Here is a 22,984-nt window from a genome sequence, read left to right as displayed (position 1 = left end):
TTGGCTGGGTGCCCACTTCTAGGAAGAGTAGCCACACTAAACTGTCTCCATTTATAGACAGTTCACCTAATTGTTGATTGATGGATGCATAAACACTCTGAGATTGCTTTGTATCCCCTACCAGACTTATGAAGATCAACTATTCTTGATTGGATGCTTTCAGAGAGTTTATTTGTGTAAGGTATGGCTATGATATAGCAATCTTAAAATGTTTGCGTGTCTTTTATCAATCAAAGCCCCTCTAAACCACATCTCCAAACTCATTTCATTAATTTGACCCCAGGTGTCCAAACTACTGCTTTTTTTTAAGTAATTAGCCTATTGGATTCACTTACTTTTCCCTCCAGCACTGTGAATGTTACATATTATGGCAACTTACTGCAGAAAAAAAAATAGATTTTGCCTTTAGTTCTATTGTATGACCTGAAAGGGGTTGTAAAGTTTGCTTTTTATTTTCTAAATAGGTTCCTTTAAGCGAGTGCATTGTTGGTTCATTTACCCTTTCCTTCAATTTCCCTTCTAAATGTTTTTTTTTCTTTGTTTTCTTTGTCTGAATTTCTCACTTCCTGCTCTTCCTCAGTAAGGTGTTCTGGCTGACTATCCACCACTCGGATGATGGTGGCAAATTTACTGAGAACAAACATGAAGTGAGAAATTCAGACAAAGAAAAAAAAAATTAGAAGGAAAATTGAATAAAAAAGTAAGTGAAACAACAATGCACTAGCTTAAAGGAACCAATTTAGAAAATAAAAAACAAACCTTTACAACCCCTTTAAGTTATCTTACTTTCTTCAGTGAAAACATTAAATCCTTTTAATGGGCATCTAGAAAAAATACATTTTTGTATTACATTTGTAACACCAAAAAAAAAGGATTGAATGCTTATGTGACTTGTATATGCCCTTTTAGACTCCTCAGCAATATGAAAAAGAATACAATGAAAAGCGATCAGATGTGGAAGCCAGCAAATTTCATGGTTATGCCTATGATGGAATATGGGTAATAGCGAAAACACTTCACCGAGCAATGGAATACCTTAATGCTACCAACAAGCATCTGAGCATTCAAGATTTCAACTATACAAATCACAAGCTTGGGAAAATCTTCCTTGATGCAATGAATGAAACAAATTTCTTTGGTGTAACTGTAAGTATATAAACATAAATCCTTTTACTATGTAATCTTGCTGTTTTCTGAGCAAAACAAACATAATGTTGTAGTTATATATTCAACAGTTTGAGGCTGATTTACTAAAGGATTTCAGCATGTTTACACAATAAAGTGGGTGAAAATAAACTTTAATTATCCAATCATTTAAAAAGAAAATCCCTGTTTATATTCATCTACACATGATATACAAAAGTGCATTGCTAAAAAATGCCATGCAAGTGGATAATACAAGTTCAAAAATAGTGAAAATATTTGTCCCTGTTAATGTGAGCACATTTAAATTGCACAAATCCAAACAAAATATATATAAAATCAATGTGTATTAGGGATGCAACGGATAAAAAAACTCACGGTTCGGATTGTTCCTCGGATCAGAGGACACGGATCGGAAAATTTTTCGGCAAAAAATAAATAAAAAAAACTCCCCCACTGTAATATCCACATCTCTCCCCCACTGTAATATTCACATCCCCCCCCCACTGTAATATCCACATCCCCCCCACTGTAATATCCACATCTCCCCACTAATATCCACATCTCCCCCCCACTGTAATATCCACATCTCCCCACTGCAGTGGCGTCACTAGGGTTGGTGTCACCCCCCACCAACTATAGTCCCCCCTCAGTAAAGACCCCCCTCCCTAGGTGCAGACACCCGCATCGGTGCAGACACCCCCACCTCAGTGCAGACCCTCCCCAGCAGTACAGACACCACATCCTCTCGCAGTACAGACACACCCCCTCTCAGTACAGACACCCCCCTCTCAGTAGTACAGACACCCCCCCTCTCGGTAGTACAGACGCCCCCCTCTCGGTAGTACAGACACCCCCCCTCTCAGTAGTACAGATGCCCCCCCCTCTCAGTAGTACAGACGCCCCCCCCTCAAAGTAGTACAGACGCCCCCCCTCAAAGTAGTACAGACGCCCCCTCTCAGTAGTACAGACACCCCCCTCTCAGTAGTACAGACACCCCCCTCTCAGTAGTACAGACGCCCCCCCTCTCAGTAGTACAGACGCCCCCCCTCTCAGTAGTACAGACGACCCCCCCTCTCAGTAGTACAGACGCCCCCCTCTCAGTAGTACAGACGCCCCCCCTGTAGTACAGACACCCAGCGATGTGTGTGTCCCATGAGTGCGGGCTCCTCCTCCTCTGTCCCACGAGTGTATGCCACAAGTGTGTGCCGATCCGAAGGGGGCGAGCCGTTCGAATCACGGATCAACGGTGATCCGTTGCACCACTGATGTGTATAAAAAATAAAATGTGTATAGAAAGAAATATAATGCATACACGTCCTGCTGATCAGGCAGTACAGCCATCCCTCCTGTACTGGGCCCCATCAGTTTTAATGGGGGGGCCCAGGCACCTACCGAGCAGGAGCAATGGCTATACTGCCTTATTGACAACTCTTGTGGCTTCTCCGTTTTTTCCTTCCTCTGGATGCACTGCAGGGGGATAGGTATCTATGTCCCTTCAGCACTATCCAACCCCCTGCTGTCTAGGCCTTCCTGTGTGCCTTCCTCCCCTGCAGCATTTCCAGCTTCCATCCTCTCCTCTCCCGCCAGCAGCTGCTGAGGGCACACAGGGGGATTTTTTAGGATGAAGAGTGGGGGTGTGTGGATATGTCCTATTTATCAGCCCCCTCCTTTGCTAAATGAATACAATGAGCGAATTGGCAGCGAGCACTCACTGTGTCCCTTTATCATTGAAGCATAGTAAATTGTGTTTACTATGCTTCTGTTTGTGAGCTTTAGAACACTTCCCATTCATTTACTGTCCAATTCAGCTGAGACTGGGAAATCTCTGTCCTCAGTCACTTTCTGTCTCAAATGTGAGATGTCAGGGATCTGTTTAGACCCCTGCTATTTCACCAAAGCCCCCCCCCCAATAAGGCTGCTAAAAGAATGTAAAAGAAAAAAAAGGAGTGGAGGCCCTGTCAGGTAGGCTGTATGGGGCTCTTTCAGGTAGGCTGTATGGGGCTCTGTCAGGTAGGCTGTATGGGGCTCTGTCAGGTAGGCTGTATGGAGCTCTGTCAGGTAGGCTGTATGGGGCCTTGTCAGGTAGGCTGTATGGGGCTCTGTCAGGTAGGCTGTATGGGGCTCTGTCAGGTAGGCTGTATGGGGCTCTGTCAGGTAGGCTGTATGGGGCTCTTTCAGGTAGGCTGTATGGGGCTCTGTCAGGTAGGCTGTATGGGGCTCTGTCAGGTAGGCTGTATGGGGCTCTGTCAGGTAGGCTTTATGGGGCTCTTTCAGGTAGGCTGTATGGAGCCCTGTCAGGTAGGCTGTATGGGGCCCTGTCAGGTAGGCTTTATGGGGCTCTTTCAGGTAGGCTGTATGGAGTCCTGTCAGGTAGGCTGTATGGGGCTCTTTCAGGTAGGCTGCATCTCCTTGAAATCACTGGGAGTGTGGCATACTGGGTGCAAAGGACTCCCGTTTTACTCATTTTATTGCACCGAATGGGACAGAAGGTGAAAGGGAAGTCTTTCCAAAAAGCACACAAACAGCTATAAAACCTGAGACTTTCCCACTGTACAAAAAATAAATAAAACGTTTATTGCTGTATGTGACCCAGTTGGAGATATTTACGCTCACTTCCTTTCTGAGTAACCACTATAATGGAATTAGGGGAACATTCTCCTATTAGGAAGCACAAGCAGTACAAACAGTGCTTCTTACCTTTTCCCATTACAATAAAGGCTAAAAAATAAAACATTTGGTGATCTATTCTGTGGTGTTGACCACACAAAGCAAAACATTGACAAATTATGCCTAATCTTCTTAGCAAACTGCACCTTTATGGGCACTTTAAATATTGAATGAATATTTTTAAAATATTCCAAAAAAATGAATCAGTTTTAGCCAAAGAAAAATGAAACCGATTCTGCTTCATCAGGACCATTGAGCGGGTGATTTAAATGTGTTTTCTGAATGGCAACGTTGTATTTGAAGCATTAAAATTGGATTGCAAATTGTACATAATAGCACAGATACTTTAGGCAGGACATCACCTTCTACTGTTTATTTCTATGTAACTAAAACATAAGAATTGTATGACTATAGATGTAACAGTCAGACTGCCAAGGGAGTCACTTTAATGAGATTAATCTATAACATTCCTCAGGGAGATTTTCCTTTCGGAAATGTTCCATGCACTTCAATTTTATGTGTGCCTTGTGGCAGACCTGACTCTAGTATAAAGAGACGTTTTGCTAATTTTGACATTAATTTATTTGACAGCCACTTTGCAGCTTCTTGTCCTTCAAAATATATATATATTTTTTTTTGCAGAAATTTGTTTATTAGCTATTTTGTCATACTGCTTATGAAGATCCCATGAGCAAATAAGAAATAATGGTGTAAAACAGACATTTGTAACTTTACAAGTTGCCAGTAATAAGCTGATATATATATATATATATATATATATATATATATATATATAAATCCAAGTTCAGGTGGGCCTACTTGTCTTAAGGGAAAGGGGGCTGCTATAGGTGAAGCACACAGTAGCTAGTAGCTAGTAGCTAGCTATAGTGTCTGACCACCTGCATTGAGGTAGACATGACATTCGTGATACCTTACTTTTTTACTGTTATTATATCTACTCTCCTCTACTATGCTTCTTGTTGCAATACTTTATTTCTCTTTAATAAGACTTGTTACGTTACAATTTAGCCATCCAGGTTTAACTTTTGCGGTTCTGTATTGCCCATCGATACCTTTATTTAATATGTTCCTAAAGCATTCTCATTTTTTCTCAGTGTTCAATGTTTCTGGGATTGGGTCCCCATTGATGGAGCACAGTTCAGAAATGTTGGCTAGTTTGAAATTTAGTGTTCTTGTGCTACCCCGTGCCTCCTTTTCCTATGATGTACGCTAAATTTGATCATACTGTGATAGCTAGAGCCCAGATTTTCCCATATTTCAACATCTGTGATCATATTGGAGTCATTTGTAAGTACTAGATCTAGTAATGCGGTCTTTCTAGTTGAGGAATCCACCAATTGGAACATGAAGTTGTCCTGTAAGACACTTAAGAAACTATGGGCCTTTAATGTGTGAGCTATCCCCTCTTCCCAGTCAATATTGGGATAGTTACAGTCCCCTATTATGATGACATTTCCCTGCCTCACTGCCATTTCTAACTGTGATAGGAGGTCCAGATCCTCTTCCTCCTTCAGGTTGGGGGGCCTGAAACATACCCCCACTATTAAGTTCCCGCTTACTTCTTCTCTTTGAAGTTACACCCACAAGGATTCCCCCTCCCCATGCCTTATTTACAGTGTCACGCCTCTTTTCCCCCCTAAATCATTATTGATATATAGACACACCCCTTCCCCTCTTCCCTCCCCCTCTTCTACCTTTCCTGTCTGTCGATACAAGAAATACCCCTGGATATTTGCCAGCCAGTTGTATGAGCTGTTGAACCAAGTTTCTTTTATTCCTACAAAATCGAATAGTCTAGTGTAATAGCAGTTTGAGTTCCTCCATTTTGTTAGCTAGGCTCCTGGCATTTACATATACGCCTCTCAGTATTGTAGGGTGCATATTATTTTCTTCTAATGTTTTCTCAGACCTTGTTTTTGATTTGTCAACTTATTCACCCCAGGATTAGATGTTATGGATATATTATCACTAGTGCCTCCACTAGTACCCTCTGTCCTTCGTTCACTGCCCGCTATTGCTTCCTCTGAACCCTCCTACCCACCACCTAGTTTAAAAGACCCATCAACTTCTTGCCCATCTTTCTTCCCAAGTGAGCTGCACCCTCCCAATTAGGGTCCCTACTAAAGAGCCGGTAACCAACTAAAAAGTCAGACACCAACAGTCTCAACAAACTGATTCACAAGGCAAGTTATGGTGTTGGATTGGAATTGGAGTATTTTACAACAGTGTTGGAGAGGAGAATGTTATTCAAGTTACATTCTATCTTGGACAACTCCTTACACCCACACCACAATACACTGGTCAGTCTGCGGAGTGCCATCAGTGACAGATTGTTACACCCACAATGCAACACAGAGCGACACAGGAAATCATTTTTGCCTGTGGCAATCAAGATATACAATTATTTTCTGTGAGGGAGGTGAAGATTTAATTCTGGTTGTTTATGATTACGATGTTGTGTTGTTTTTTCAGTATGTTGGTATTGTGTTGGTTATTATCTGGTGTGGTGTTAGAGAAAGTGGTGTATTATTTGTATTTGGTAGTTTGCTTGTTATTTTAATCTGTGTTATTTATTCTATGTTGTATTTTAATTGCATGGATGTTTTATTTGCAGTGTAGTTTTAATTTTGTTATTTGGTGTTAAAGTTTTACTAAACCCAGTAATATGAAAATAGTTCATCTGCCCTCCCACAGTACCGCTATTGCCACTATATACATTTTTGATGTGGTCTGTATACGGTTACATCATAAACTGCACAATTTCTTCAGTGCTGAGAGTTCAGGAAAGGTGGAGATTTTCAGCCTGTATACACACCTACATGTGTTATGTTGATAGCATGTGACCTGGCTATCTCTGAGAACAAGAAACTGTTCTCTCCAGCATAAAAGACACAACTGAGCATGTGCAGGTTGAGGTTGGCTACCTTGCCTGTTCTTTCCAAGGTAGACATTGCAGGAGGGGGAGGATCTATTCATACAGGATAAAACAGCCTTTTTACACAATGTAGAGGATTAACGCCTAAAGTTCCTCAGTAAATATAAAAATTCTGCAAATACAGACAGATTTTATTGTTGTGGAGTTAGTAACACTTTAATGGTTGTTATTGTTAATTTTGTTTATTAGTTTATTGTTGTGATCTTGTGTTGTCTTTGTTAAGTGTGTCTGTGTCGGAACAATTTCCCTTTGGGATTAATAAAGTATTCTGTATTCTGTAACTCCCAAAGCACATGCACACTTGGAGTCCTAAACAAAGGTCCTACAAACAATGTCTAAGGACACCTGTCGTCAACCAACTTCCATGCAATACTGTGCAGTGATGATGGGGTTTTCCTCCAGCTTTGCTCCCTCAAGCAAATGTTTTTCAGTCCAAAATCTTCCTGGCCCTCAGTCAAGCACATGATGAGGCCTAGCAACAGCTCTTTAGTACAGCAGCTGCTTCCCAGGGGCAGCAGACCCAGGAGAAGATTCTCTAAACAAGCATCCAAAAGCATTTATGTTCTCCCCAGCTATCTTCTGGGTGCCCCCCCCTCAGGGATTGGCTGATGACAGATAAATATTCATAACTCAATGTCTGGGCTTTCTACACTATTTCTGGAAGCTTTTTGTAGATAGAGACAGGATAAATCAACCACCAAGCTTAGAGAAATCTGTCCAGACCTAGAAAAAAGATTGCTGCTCCACTGAGTACATCAGAGCCAACAACTAAATTTAGCAAGACTAGGACAGGGTGCTACATAATGTATAGATATCTATATTTATATATATATATATATATATATATATATATATATATATATATATATATATATATAGATATATATAGATATAGATATCTAGATATATAGATATATAGATATAGATATCTATATATATATATATATATATATATCTCAATGTATTTGTTATTGCAAAAAGTTATTTTTTTACCAAATTTCCCATTGGGAATAATAAAGTATTCTGTATTCTGCATTCTGTATATATTTTAAAACTATTAGATTTTTTTTTATATTTGTAAGTATATTTTTATCTTAAATTGATTGTTTTTTTTAGCCTTTCTTTTTTTGATGTATGATAAATTCAATATAACAGTTCTCTGTTTGGCAATAGATAAAATTAAAACCAATAAAAAATATTTTATATTATTATATTTGTAAATAGATATTTATGTTAAATGATTTATTTTTAGCCTTTCTTGTTTGATTGTATGATATAATGGTTCTGTGTTTGGCAATAGATAATTTAGATAGCAGATTTTTCATTCTGCACCTACGTTGTTAGAATCTCTCATACTAACTTGCCTTGCCTGGAGAAGCTCCAGAGTTGTCAGGTCTAATGTTGTTCATTGGATCAGTATTTTCATACATCACTGCTCTTCTTCCTGGCCAGACACACTTTTAGTCCTAAACTAGTTTACTTCCTTAGAGAGATGCTCCAATTGCAGTTTAAATTTTTGTGAAAGAGGAAAATGTGTAACTCTTTCATATGCAAATCCTAAGAAGCTGTGCGGCTACCAAATTCATACTAATTCAAAAAAAAAAATTAAACAAGTAGGGCTGTTTTACTGACTCCATCCAGTCAGGCTGCAATTGCACACTTCACTTAAAATGTAAAAACTGTCTGCATATAGCAAAATAGGTAATGAAAATAGATAAATAAATTTGTTAGGCTCAGTTCACAATGCCACGATTTGGGATCTGCGACTTAGGATCCGACTTGTGAGACCACAAGTTGCATGACATGTGAAATCCCATGTTAGTCATGTCTTAATTACTGTAGCACTACTGAAGTTGCTCCAACTTTAGAAAATGTTCCTGTACTATTTCAAGGCCACTTCTATCTGATTTGTACCCATATATTTTAATGGAAGTCGCCTTCAATTTGGATCCTTATCTATATTAATGCGATTTAATATCTGACATTAGAGGAAGATTACTCAGGCATTGCCTGCAGTGTAGCCACTCCCTCGCTTCAAAGTTGCATCAAAATAAGTTGCATCAAGTTGCCAGCAAATCGTCTGGCAAAGTCACACCGTAAGTTGCATGACTTTTACATTGCAGTAGTGTGAACCAAGCCTAAAGGAGGAACACAACAGAAGGGGTCATTCACTATGTACATAAAACACAACATAACTAGCAAAAAAAATATGTTCAGCTGGTTTCATATTTACATAAGAAACGTTTCAGTAACATGCATTTTCAAATCTATAGGAAAGCAGCACATCATATCAAACACCTCTGTGATATGCAGTCTTACTCTAATCAGTGAGTATTCCAACATTATACACACAGCAATAAATCATCATCCCTAAATATAACATTTTGCTTTATGAAAATAAGGATTATAGGGGTATCCTATGCTGTCTATTCCAAGACTGCTTTTAGAGATTATGCTGTCCTAGGCCCTAGAATGTAAATTGCACTTTGCACACCATTATTTCTGCCTGCTCTGCGTCATTGAATAATGCCAACCATACATGCATTGGTTTTCCAATGAACTACCATGGAGCAGTTGAGCACTCTGGTAGTTCATTGAGTCTTCCTGTTAGTGTGAAACTGCCTTCCCACATGATGTAGGGGCAGACAGCTTACACTGACACTTTGTAGGAGTCCTGCATGGCAACAACAATCTAATGATGGCTGTTGCAATGCTTTTCCTGTAGGGTCCTACAAATAAATAGTAAATACACATGTTTTAACCCACACAGAGATGTTTTTTTTTTTTTTTTGTGAACTTATCCTTTAACCTCCCTGGCGGTATGACTATTTCTGATTTTAGGTGCTGAAAGCGGTACCATTATTTGCAAGGAAATTTGGTGTTTTATACTGTAGGCCTGTAATTCTTAGGAATAACTCACTTAAATCTGACCAAACAAGAGTCTAGTAGGCATCCCGGGTATGACATTTTTTTAAAAACAAAATGATAAATTATAATATAATAAATAATTATAAATAATTATAACAAATAATAATATAACTATAATAAACATTATTCAATAATGTAATCAAATCAAAATCACTGAAATTTGCTCAGTTGCAGAATTGTCGCTGTCATTACTTTTATTTTTTTATGACAAATTTCCCCACAAATCACTATCACGCTATCACTCAATTCTGCAAGTGATTATAATTTAGTATCACTGTTTTCTAGCTGCTCTAAAACCATTTTTGAAATAAAGGGACACTTTTGGTTGCTATGGACAATCTACAGTTTGCAGGGAGAAAGAACAGTTTTTATTATACAAAAAAAAATGTAGGACACTGGGCAGACCCCTAGGGAGTAGGGACAAGGGGGTGTGTATTTTTTACATACAGTACTGTAATCTATAAGATTACAGTATACTGTATGTAATGTGTTTGTTTACTTTGAATTTGGCGCCGTTCTCCGCCCCCACGCATCGTAACGTCACAGGGAACGGAGATCGGTGGCACACAGGCACTGTGAATCAAGCGAGGAGGACACCGCTCGCTCACACAGCGCTAGAGCGTCGCAGGATCCAGGGACAAGGTAAGTAAACACTGCCTGTGAATGCTGCGAGGCGAGCCCGAGTCTGACTTGGGGTTACCGTTTGCAGCACAAAAAGTTAACCCCGAGTCAGACTCGGGAATATCGCCCAGAGGGTTAATGTTAACCTCATGGAAATCAATTGGAAGTAAATCATCAAAAAAATAAAAAAATAAATTCAAGGCTAAAAGCAAGGTATTGTCAAATAAAGGGTTTCAGGAGCTGGGCGCTAACAAATGTGTATGGAAAAATGGTGCAAGGATTGGGGCATACACAATTTTATAAGAGGAGGGGCATACAATTAGAAACTGTAAAAAACAAATATGTACAATTGTAAAAATTTTATTCAAAATATGTTATTGATAGACATGTGCACACTGAAATATTTTGTTTCGGAATTTCGTTTTCGTCCAAAAAATACATTTATTTAGTTACTCCCGAAATTTGTTTTTATTTATTTTGTTTCGTTAAAAAATGCATTCGTCCGAAAATCCGAATTATTTACGGTCGAATGTGTCATTGAAGGCTTATGGTGTCTGTCGAATGTTCTAAGAAGATTCGACGGAGCAGCTAAACTGTACAACGCCACAATTGTACATTTCCGGTTGAATGTTACGCCCACAAGCTATAGAAGAATTATAATGTTGTATGACACTAGTAATAATTATATTTATAAATTATTGTTACTGGTCAAACAATATTCAAATTATTTTATAGCCTAGCATTTGACCGGAAATGTACGATTGCGGCGTCATACAGTTTAGCTGCTTGTCGAATCTTTCGTCAGACACCATAAGCCTTCAATGACAGGTTCCACATTTGTATGTTTTTCGCTGCTTCGTCGAATCTTCGTCGTTCATGTAGATTGGTCTAACTCAGGGATATGCAATTAGCGGACCTCCAGATGTTGCAAAACTACAAATCCCATCATGCCTCTGCCTCTGGGTGTCATGCTCGTGGCTGTCAGAGCCTTGCTATGCCTCATGGGATTTGTAGTTCTGCAACAGCTGGAGGTCCGCTAATTGCATATCCCCGGTCTAACTTAACACTGTTTCTATAATGTCGAATCTTTTCTCTCTATGTAGAATAATCTTGGACTAATAGGCACATTCGACCGCAGATTCGATAGACACAGATTGCTTTTGTCAGCTTCATGTCGAATCTTCTATCTGTATTGAACTGTTGTAGCAATGAAAACGAAAATAAAGCATTTTTTTATGTCGGATCTTTCAGATTTCGGATTTTGCGCGTTCGTTTTCGTTTGTTAAAATGATAACGAAAATACCCGAAATTCGGACGAAAATGCATTCGGACAAAAACAAATGAACATGTCTAGTTATTGAAAAAGAATCCCAGTAAATTCATAATAGAGGACTTGTGGGCTCATGTGTTTGAGCTTTTTAAGGATTATAGAAAAAATCTTTTACAGTAAATATACAAAGAATTAATATAATTGGTAAAGCTATTTACTATTATAATGCATTAATTGGTAGGCATCATTCTCCGGAGTGGGCATGGCTGAAAGACATACTTCTACCTGTGATGTTTTGACAATTTATGATTTGTTCTTGTGCTATCTGATGGCTACACAAGTCATTTTGTAATTTATTGTAAAGAAAAAGTACTTTCCCATTTAAATTTGCAGCAAGCTCTGACTTTGCAAACACTGTAATGTGTCTTCCTGGTGAATATGGCAACTCCGCCAGAGATGTAATTTCCTGCTTATGTGATTGTCTATCTGATTTTCTTTTCACTTTTTTTTCACTACAACACTAGAACTGATTTTTTGATTAAAGTAAAAGAATAACAGGCATGATGTGTCAGCCAAGCCCCAGTAAGCAGAGACGTTTGTTGACATCCTTGCAGGGGATTTTTATAAGTTGCACTTTACACTTCTAAACTGCATGTTCATTTGGGTTGGCAATTTCTCAAAATGAGGTTTCTGTTTTATTAAAGCAGTGTTCCTACTTAATAATAACTGCAGCTGCTGACTTTTAATAATAGGACACTTACCTGTTCCAGGTCCAACGATGCGAGGGAAAGAAGCACCGCTCGTCTCCCCCTCCTCTCCACAGCACCGGCATTGTCACTGTGGGCGTCCGGCAGCTGGGCACACACTGCGCGAGCTGCGATGCGCACCGTGACTGGCGGAGCAATCATCTGGGACGTGTGAGGTGTCCCAGATGATTGCAGAAAGGGAGGGGGAGAGGTGAGCTTACTTCCGCCACCGCGGTGGCCCGGGAAGAAGTGGGAGCTGGAACCCTCTAAAAAGAGGGGTTCTGCTCCCCCCCCAAAAAATGACATGCCAAATGTGGCATGCCAGGGGGTCACCTTCCCTTAAAGTGGAAGGTACATTTTTGGGTGGAACTCCACTTTAAAGTGAAACAAAACAATACCCTTATTCTTCAAAAATAATCTATACGCATCCATAACTTAATGGCGCTGTTTTTTTTTTTTTATTGTTTCTTATTGTGTTTTTCTGCCACCTTGTAACATCCTCTTATTTCCCACCTCACTTCTGGTCATTTGGAACAGTGTAAGTTAGTTGCAGTGACTTGCACTGCTATATGCACACTACAATTCCCATAGTCCCTAGTCCATCCCGGGAGTGAGCAAACAAAGGTAGCCACCCTCCAACAGGAAGTCAGATCACAGCAGCATCAAAATAAATAGAGAAGCTAGGAGCATTAGAATATGCTTTTTGGGTTAAGAATACTTTTTTTTAATATTTTCTTTTTTAAATCAGCATGCAGTGTTACTTAAACCATCACTGTTCTGGAATCCTTTGTTAATGAAATAATATTTAGGGATACATGGAATAACAACGCAAGTGGCACTAGGCATTTGACTTTATACATAGCATTACAAGAAAAGATGGCATCTGTTTTCAGTACAATCCTGAAACAAATGTTATAGTGCTGCATGGACAGTACAACTCACCTGAGCTTTTCCCTGGTGCATTTGACTCCAAAGAACTTAATCATAGAGCACTCTTCAATTATTGACTTTTTGTAATGACCTTGCATTTTTAGTCTTTCCTTGCAAGCATCATAAAATAGTATCTCAATAAAAGAAACTATGGGCCAGATTCAGGTAGAATTACGTTACGCCGCGGCGGTGTAACGTATTCCATTTACGTTACACTGCCGCAGGTTTACAGCGTAAGTGCCTGATTCACAAAGCTCTTACCTGTAAACTTGCGGCGGTGTAACGTAAATCCGCTTGGCGCAAGCCCGCCTAATTCAAATGGGGCCGGCACCATTTAAATTAGGCGCGTTCCCGCGCCGGACGTTCTGCGCATGCTCCGTTAGGAAATTTCCCGACGTGCTTTGCACGAAATTACGGCGCCCCAATGTTTTTTTGAACGGCGACGTGCGTTACATCGTTTCGTATTCCCGGACGTCTTACGCAAAAAAAAATTGAAATTTGACGCGGGAACGACGGCCATCCTTTAACATGGCTGTTCTAAAGATAAGCCATGGTAAAGCAGGCCTAAGTTTGCGACGGGAAAAACTGACTATCGACGACGTAAGAGATTGCGACAAACGCGCGTATCTTTGTGGATCGCCGTAAGTAGTCGTTTGCATATTCTACGCCGACCGCAATGGAATCGCCACATAGCGGCCGGCCTAGAATTGCATCCTAAGATCCGACGGTGTAAGTCAATTTCACCTGTCGGATCTTACGGCTATCTATGCGTAACTGATTCTATGAATCAGCCGCATAGTTACGACGGGCGGATCACAGAGATACGAGGGCGTATCAGGAGATACGCCGTCGTATCTCTTTTGTGAATCTGGCCCTATATACCAAAGAATTGTGGAATGAAATAGGAAAAGCAATACAAATATTCAAAGTACTTACTCCATGTTGGTAATCCAATGTAAACAGCACTTTCCCCTAAAATATTTCTGACAAATATAGAGTCCTGACCACTTTCTTTCTGGCAAGGTTGTAGTGTCGTGGGGATCTCACCTGCTCAGCATAATATTTTATCAAAGAAAATGGGCTTCACCTTCTTAACTTTTGAGCCTGTTAATCTGAATTTAACACCTGTGTCCAAGCATCCATTAATAGGTATATTTCAATCACAAGTACCAAAAGGTTTAATATCCGTTTTATACTCTCAGTTGTTGAGGGCTAAGTTAAATGGTATGCCACTTAAAAAACGAGATAAATGGTGGGGTGTGCTCCTTGATGTGACAGAGGAGAAATGGGACAGGATTTTCTCTTTACATGTCGGACTGTTTTTCGCCATTAACAACAAGCTAATCAAATTGTATATTATTCATCAAACATATCTTCCCCTCTTTATAGAATGGTAAGAATGACCTCATCTGATTGTAATCAATGCCATTACCCAAAGGCAGATTTTATAAATTTGATGTGGTCATGTCCTGAAAAAGCCGACTATTGGCAACAAATGGTAGATAAATAACCAGCATTATTAATTAGGAGGGACCATATACCTTGGGAGTATGTTTACTGGGATTACTAGAGGTGGAAGAGTGGTCGGAATATAACTTACAAGAAACATTATTTATGGCACGTAAACAAATATCGTTAAGATGGATGCAACCAATGGTCCCAACTATAAACCAATGGATTAGAGCAGTTAACCAGATACCATATGAGAAGATAATGTATGAGCACAGAGGGGTACCGAAAAAGTATTATAAAAAATTTGATTTGTGGTGTAACTCCCCAATGACTTTGGATCAAAAATAAATATAAATCTAAGTGAATCGTAGGAAAAGAATACAGTATTAAAATGTGTATACTTGCTTTTGATGTAAACTTATGTAATAAAAAGATTGGAAAAAACAACAACCTGATAAGGATTGGGGTCCCACACAAATACCTAGCCCTTTGACACCAAGGAGCACGTTCCATAGCCAACCTATACAGATGTATCTTGCCATGATTACCCTTCCCTGATACTTAGCAACTCTCCTAGGGTCCCTGGATAAACCATTTTTTTCTAGTTATTCAATAGACCAGAACAGCAGATTGAAGATTGAAGTCTTGTGTCAGTAGACACTCAGTCCTGCAATCTGGCACACATACACCAAAAAGGACAACTAGGTTCTATATAGACAGTGGCGTCACTCACTAGGGTTGGTGTTACCTGGTGTGGTAAAACATGGTATCACACCCCCCCCAAAATAGGGTGAGAGAGGGGGTGAGGGAGAGAGCTAGTGGGAGGTGATAGAGAGAGGGGATGAGAGAGAGAGAGGGGGGCTTAGCAAGATGTGATGGGGGTAAGAGAGGGGGAATGAGAGAAAGAGGGGGATGAGAGAAAAAGTGGGTTGAGAGAGAAAGAGAGAACGAGAAAGAAAGAGAAATTTTCTTCACTGGCTATTATAGGGAGGAGCCTAGGGGACACTTCCCTGGCTCTTTTTAACCTGTGTGACAAATAGGAAGAAATTATATGGGTGCCAAAGATCGCAGCGGGGTAGTACCTGGAGGCCTGGTGTTAGTGATGCTACTGGTGCCCCGCCTCCTCCACATTATGCTGTGTCTTTGCCCTGAGAGGAAGAGTATGATGGCTGGGCATAGCAGCCGAGGTAGAAGCAGAAGGGGGGGGCACAATTGAGATCTGCATCACCCCCTTAGATCCAGCAATAAGTCTCTCATGGGGCCCCCTTCTGGCTGCATGCCCTCAGGCAGTGTTCACATGCCTGAATGGTCAGTCCACCCCCGGTGTCACCCCTCTGATAGGTGTCACCCAGGTGCGGTCCACACCTCCCTTCGTCCCCTAGTGACGCCACTCAATGTAGAGGCATCTCCACTTGATTCCCACTGCTAGATGTAACATATTTCTCTAAAGGGTACTTATTAAATCTTAACAATAATACAGCGGAGTTCTCCAGTATTCCCATTGTCAACAATTTTAGGACCTTCATCTCAATATTGTTTAATTTGAAATGTCTAAGGCCATGACCGGTTTTCTCGGCAAAAACCAGCAAGAAAACTGCTTCTTGCCGAGAAAAACGTTTGTGTGTACGAGGCTTTCAGGTTTCTCATCAGGAAATCTGGCCAGAATCTCGACGAGAAAAAAGAGAACCTGCGCTTTTGTCGGCCTGTTTCCTTTCGAGAAACCCGAGAGTGTGCATACTTACCTGTCACCGTGGAACTCGTGCTCGAAATGACTTTGACGCATGCGCGGTAGCTTCCACGGCATAGGTAGGGTAAAGCAAGATGGCGGCGACGGCATCGAATGTGACAAGCGCATGCTCGTCGTACACGATGAAGTCACTGCGTTCTTGCCTTTCAAGAGAACCGCGGGTTCTTTTTAAAAGGTCAGTGTGTACACTCGGGCAGCAAGAGATTCTTGCCAAGAATCTCGTCAGGGAAAACAATGTTTTTTCCCTGACGAGATTCTTGCCCGTGTGTACAGGGCCTAAGTGTACGTATGTGTACTTATGTCACCTCTTGTATTTTACAGTCATAGTGAAGTGTTATATACCATAGCCATACCATAAGAAGTGGTGGAGAAAAAAAGGCAGCTCTGGCTGCACTGCTCACCTTTAATCCAGATCTATCCCCTAAATGATCTCTTCTTTGCTAGACGTACTCAGTATTCTGGGTTAAATAACACCCATCATTTTTCAAACCAAAATTCGGACAAACTGTGAATGCAGGGGCTACATGGTCCCTTGCAGAGCACTCTACACTCACATTGTATTCATATACGCACCATCTAAAACAGGCAAGGGCAAACTCGGCCCTCCAGCTGTTTTGAAACTACAAGTCCCATGAGACATTGCAAGACCCTGACAATCACAGGTGTAGCGCTACCCCCACAGGAGCCGCTGGTTAGATTGGGTCGGCATGTTATGTTACCTCTGTGATGTGTCTAGGGATGATGATGATGATGATGAAAGCAAATGACGGAATGTCCAAACAGCAGAGTGACGTTTTCTGTGCTTTTATTCTTGCCCAACATGGCAAACAATTAACTTGAGGTAAATAGAGATAGGTTGGTGAAAGGAGAACTTGCAGATTCAGGCCTGGATAGAACGGAAACAGTCCTGCTTCCAATGGGACTCTAACCCTTCGTCGCCACACAAACTTAATAGAACTGACAAGTCAGAACGGGACCTCTGCCACAGGTCCCTTCTCCAGAACATAGATAGTGAGGTAAATCCTCCTTGGTAGGTTAGTGCCTGAATCTCCCTCAGGTAGTCTCTCAAATGGTCACCGACTGACAGGTTACCATCAAGCAAACTGTCAGTGTCCGGTCACCTCGATCCCCGATGGATTGTCTAGGCCCTGTTGGATCGCCTGCCTCCGGGCTCACCTCAGACTGACTCCCCATCGAACAGCACAGCTCGCTTGGGATCTTCTTCAGAATTTTGGGCATCCAGTGGATGACTGGGGCACCAACACAGCTTCAGTTGCTCCGGTGTCAGGAATGCTGGTAGATCAGACTGTGTGACCGCACAGAGGAACCAAACAAGGTGAGTAGTGGAATAAAAGGTGTTTATTTACAAATGTGTGAACCACCAGTGCACAATAAAACGACAAACAGTATGTACAAATAAAGGGGAATACCGTATTCATAAACGAGCCAAGCCAAGGTCATACACATGGGAGGTCAGTAGATGGGTAAGGATGGGGACAGGAATCAGGACACAGGGAGGACAAGTCCAGGCAGGGATCAAGGATCAGGATCAGGTCCAGGGATCAGGTTCAGAAATCAGGGTCAAATACAAGCTCAGGTCCAGGAGGTATGACGATACCAGGGCGAGGAGTGATTACACACGCCGGGTATTTATAGAGGCGTGCTGATTGCATTCAGGTCACACCTGAACGCAGGAAGGGCTGTGTGCTCCACACTGCTAAGAACGCCCCGCTGGTGGATGCCAGTACTGCAGCCCAAGGATAACATAGCAGTAACACCAGCAGGGGGAACCTTCCCTGACAGTACCCCCCCCCCAAAGGAGCGGCCTCCGGACGCTCCAATTAGACGTTGCTGGGGAAAGTCCGTGGTGTCAAGCTGGGCAGCAGATAAAGTCACATCAGGTTGGGCCGGATGAAAGTCCATGACTTTTAACAGGGCAAAGTGCAGCTCAAGCTGGGCAGCGGGTACAGAAATCTTAAGTTGGGCAAAAAGTACATCAAGCTGGGATGCAGATAGGGGCAAATCAAGCTGGGCAGCAGACTCCGGGTCGTCGAGCTGGGCAGCAAACTCCGGGTCGTCGAGCTGGGCAGCAAACTCCGGGTCGTCGAGCTGGGCAGCAAACTCCGGGTCGTCGAGCTGGGCAGCAAACTCCGGGTCGTCGAGCTGGGCAGCAAACTCCGGGTCGTCGAGCTGGGCAGCAAACTCCGGGTCGTCGAGCTGGGCAGCAAACTCCGGGTCGTCGAGCTGGGCAGCAAACTGCGGGTCGTCGAGCTGGGCAGCAGGCTCCGGGTCGTCGAGCTGGGCAGCAAACTCCGGGTCGTCGGGCTGGGCAGCAGGCTCTGGGTCGTCAAGCTGGGCAGCAGGCTCCGGGTCGTCGAGCTGGGCAGCAAACTCCGGGTCGTCGAGCTGGGCAGCAAACTCCGGGTCGTCGGGCTGGGCAGCGGGCAGGGACACCTCAGACTGGGCAGCGGACAGGAACTTCACAGGCAGGGCAGATGGCACTGAAACAGGCAGGGCAGATGGCACTGAAACAGGCAGGGCAGATGGCACTGAAACAGGCAGGGCAGATGGCACTGGCACAGCAACTTCAGGCTGGCAAACTGGCACAGCAACTTCAGGCTGGCAAACTGGCACAGCAACTTCAGGCTGGCAAACTGGCACAGCAACTTTAGGCTGGCAAACTGGCACAGCAACTTTAGGCTGGCAAACTGGCACAGCAACTTTAGGCTGGCAAACTGGCACAGCAACTTTAGGCTGGCAAACTGGCACAGCAACTTCAGGCTGGCAAACTGGCACAGGAACTTCAGGCTGGCAAACTGGCACAGGAACTTCAGGCTGGCAAACTGGCACAGGAACTTCAGGCTGGCAAACTGGCACAGGAACTTCAGGCTGGCATACAGGATCAGGCTGGCAAACTGGCCGCATAGCAGGTAGAGGTTTGGCAGAATCAGGTTCAGCTGGCATGCAAGCAGACTGGAGCAGGTTGGTTGGTGTGGAGACAGGTTGGGTTACTGGCAGGATCATCTTGGTTGGGAAAAACTTTCGTTTTTTCTTGGGCTTAGCCACAGAAGCTCTGTAGGTAAGGGGTGCAGCGGACTGGAAAGGAGGATTGGGATATGGCAGAGTAGAGGGAACAGTAGCTGGAGGAAGTTTTTGTGGGTTAGTAGGCGGCTGAGAAGAGACAGGTGGGTTGTATGCAGGATAGGTACAGGGAGCAGAGACTGGATATTGGTATCTGGTGGGAAGCAGTGTATACTGAGCTTTGACTGGGGTTGCCATTGGTGATGGACAGATGGATATTTGGGGAGGTGAGTGGTTAATGGCAGGGCTGGAAACAGGTGGTTTGGCAGAAATCAGGAGATCTGACCATGCCTGCAGCACAGGCTGAACAAAAGCAGGTTCACACACACCTTGCCTAATCAGAGACTGCACAGAACAAATGCACTCAGACAACTTTTGCTGGGGACAGGAGGAATAATGTTCATCAAAAGAAACTGGATCATCCTCTAATAACCACACCAGGGATTCAACTTGGTCATGACTGAAGGGGGGAGAGAAATCGTCACTGCCATCAGGAATAAATGACAGGGCTGGCTTTACACACAAACGGATTAATGCCTGAACATCATCATAAGACATATAACCCTGATCCACCATGGAATGGGCTGATCGGATGGCTTCCATCAGCTGGTCACTTGTCCATCCCTCAAAAACCTGGCGACAATATTCCTCATCCTCCTCTGCCAGCAGAGAATAGTAAATGATTTCATTGAAATCCATGTTTAGAGCAACGCACTACACCAGTATGGTTCCTCAAAGCAATCACGTCTGATCAAGGGATGGCCCTGGTATACTGTCAGGAATGCTGGTAGATCAGACTGTGTGACCGCACAGAGGAACCAAACAAGGTGAGTAGTGGAATAAAAGGTGTTTATTTACAAATGTGTGAACCACCAGTGCACAATAAAACGACAAACAGTATGTACAAATAAAGGGGAATACCGTATTCATAAACGAGCCAAGCCAAGGTCATACACATGGGAGGTCAGTAGATGGGTAAGGATGGGGACAGGAATCAGGACACAGGGAGGACAAGTCCAGGCAGGGATCAAGGATCAGGATCAGGTCCAGGGATCAGGTTCAGAAATCAGGGTCAAATACAAGCTCAGGTCCAGGAGGTATGACGATACCAGGGCGAGGAGTGATTACACACGCCGGGTATTTATAGAGGCGTGCTGATTGCATTCAGGTCACACCTGAACGCAGGAAGGGCTGTGTGCTCCACACTGCTAAGAACGCCCCGCTGGTGGATGCCAGTACTGCAGCCCAAGGATAACATAGCAGTAACACCAGCAGGGGGAACCTTCCCTGACATCCGGGCCATGAGGGCCCAGAACCGAGAACTCCACGTAGCATGTGCGCCCCGGCCTGGTAGGCCATATCTCCAAGGGCCCGTGATGTGCGCACACCCTAAAGGTGGGTGCCGCACCCGGAACCAGGAACAAAACACCCCAGAGATGGCGTCCGCTCTAGAAGTACCCTCCCCCAGCATGCCCCGCGAGGGAGAAACTCCTCTGATTGGCTGCTGGCAAGAGGCGCTTCAAAACTGAACTCCACTGCTGCCATCTGTCGCCCATAGATGGAAAAGTATCTCTGGAACACAAAATGAACTGGCAGTACGGCCCAGATAGAGCAGAGGCCTAATTTACATGAATTAGTTGGATGAGAGCAAACTAACTCTCTCATCCCCCTCTAAATTTAAGATAGCACCTGGACTGAAAGTACACAGGCGCTACACACTTCCCCCACTTGAAATGACACTGTCCCCAGTGTCCTAAAGGCATTCAAGCCTGAATGCCTGGCCTGATTCTGCGTAACAGCAATAGAGAGAAAGTAGGAAAAATAAATGTAAAACTTTGAGATACAAAACATTAGCTTCATTGAATACTACAATAAGAACCATGAAATCACACAATCCTAGCTATCTACTCTGCCCCATTCTCCGACAGCGTTGATAGCAAGTCAAGAACCTGAAAAATAAAATAAAGAACACACACAAAATATATACACTCTCATATATTAATAATTTCTATATACAATCTCCAAGATCAGAGTTGAAACTGCACCCTCCGGAGTGTGAAATTTCCCTTCCTCCCAAAGAGAAACCAAATAAGTACTAGGCATTTCCCTGAATTGCAAGCAAAAAATATTTTACAATAGGTCTCTGCAGTAGTAAAAGGAAATTGCAGAACACTGCCTCTAGCGGTCAGTGCGCTGGTACTACCATGGCAGTCCAACATTCATCTTAGAATGTAAAGTAGTCAGGTGCCCTTTTCAGCATAGGCACTATGGAAGGTGTGGGGTTGGTGGCGTTTGGGATAGTAGACTCACCAGCTCCCCAGGTCAGCTGCGGAACACTCGAATTCGATGCGCTGGATGCACTCGGTGCGCTCCGGCCAGAGCGTTTCTTTATTTTCCTCGATCGGTGGGCCCAAAATCCCCCATAGCCTTGGGACTCTGGAAATTCTGGTTCAAACCAGTGACCTTCTCCATCGTCTGACAGAGACTCCAATTCAAAAGAGTTATACTCCTCCGCGGGCAAGTAATTGCATGTCCTGGATGGGACAGTAGGCCAGTCCGGTTGTTGGGTAGGCAGGCCTCAACCGCAGCCGCGGGAAGCCTGTGCGGGACCCTTCTTCCCAATGGCGTGCCATACAGAGACCACGTTAATGGTAGTGGCCTCCGACACAGCTTCGGTTTGCATGCTAGACACGCTGGGTACACAGTCTTTTAATACAGCATCGTCCACTTCACTCACCTCCGGTGATCTGGACGGAGAAACAGCAGAGAGCAGGGTCAGCGAGGACGAGACGGTCACAATGTCTGGATCCACGATCTCCGGTTCGATAACTGCTACGGACGGGGAGGGTTCCGGCCATTGCTCCAGTTTTAGTAAATAACCCCCAGTGAGCCTGTTGACATCTGCAAAAAGGTAAGTAAAGAAAAAATAAAAAAAAAATACTGTCTCAAGGGCCTTAAGGGAACTTGGGGAGGCACAGAGTTGAAGCTGTGGGTTTAAGAACTAGTGTACCTTCCCAATGATTTATGAAATGTCATTTTTAGGAAAAAGAAATACTGTACACGCTTCCTTGCAGACTTGTTTTAAATGCTGTGTTCCACCTCTTGTGCTGCCTCTCGTGTTGCTGCCCTTATACAAGTACAGTATGTGCATATGAGATGTTGGGTTACTTGATATGTAAATTCTTGATCTATTTCAGTGACTTTTTAAGAAACAAGGGGAAGGATCATAGCTCTTGACCATATTTCTGTCTTCAAAAATCACTTTTAAGTTCTCATTGCTGTATGAATTTGGCCTGCTCAAAAATAGACATGGCCGTGCTGCCACATTTGCAGAAATATGCATTCGAAATTCCTTCAATAACATAAAATCTGCACCAAACATACAGTATTTTGCAGCGCTTGGTGAGCCAACTTTGAGAATACCTCATGCTTAGTGCAGC

At 43.0% G+C, this 22,984-nt stretch overlaps 1 protein-coding gene across 1 annotated transcript in view; it reads left to right on the top strand.

Moving 5' to 3' along the window:
* Positions 1-22,984, top strand: part of GABBR2 (gamma-aminobutyric acid type B receptor subunit 2) — a 792,922-nt gene that overhangs the window by 419,437 nt on the left and 350,501 nt on the right. Inside the window, exon 7 of the mRNA XM_040353518.1 lies at positions 910-1,146. Within this exon, the coding sequence (XP_040209452.1) occupies positions 910-1,146 (237 nt within the window). The remainder of the gene's footprint in view (positions 1-909; positions 1,147-22,984) is intronic.

This window comes from Rana temporaria, chromosome 5, assembly GCF_905171775.1.
Source record: "Rana temporaria chromosome 5, aRanTem1.1, whole genome shotgun sequence".
Classification (NCBI taxonomy): Eukaryota; Metazoa; Chordata; class Amphibia; order Anura; family Ranidae; genus Rana; species Rana temporaria.
The sequence above is the reverse complement of the archived record's forward strand: the minus strand, read 5'-3'. Positions and strand labels throughout refer to the sequence as shown.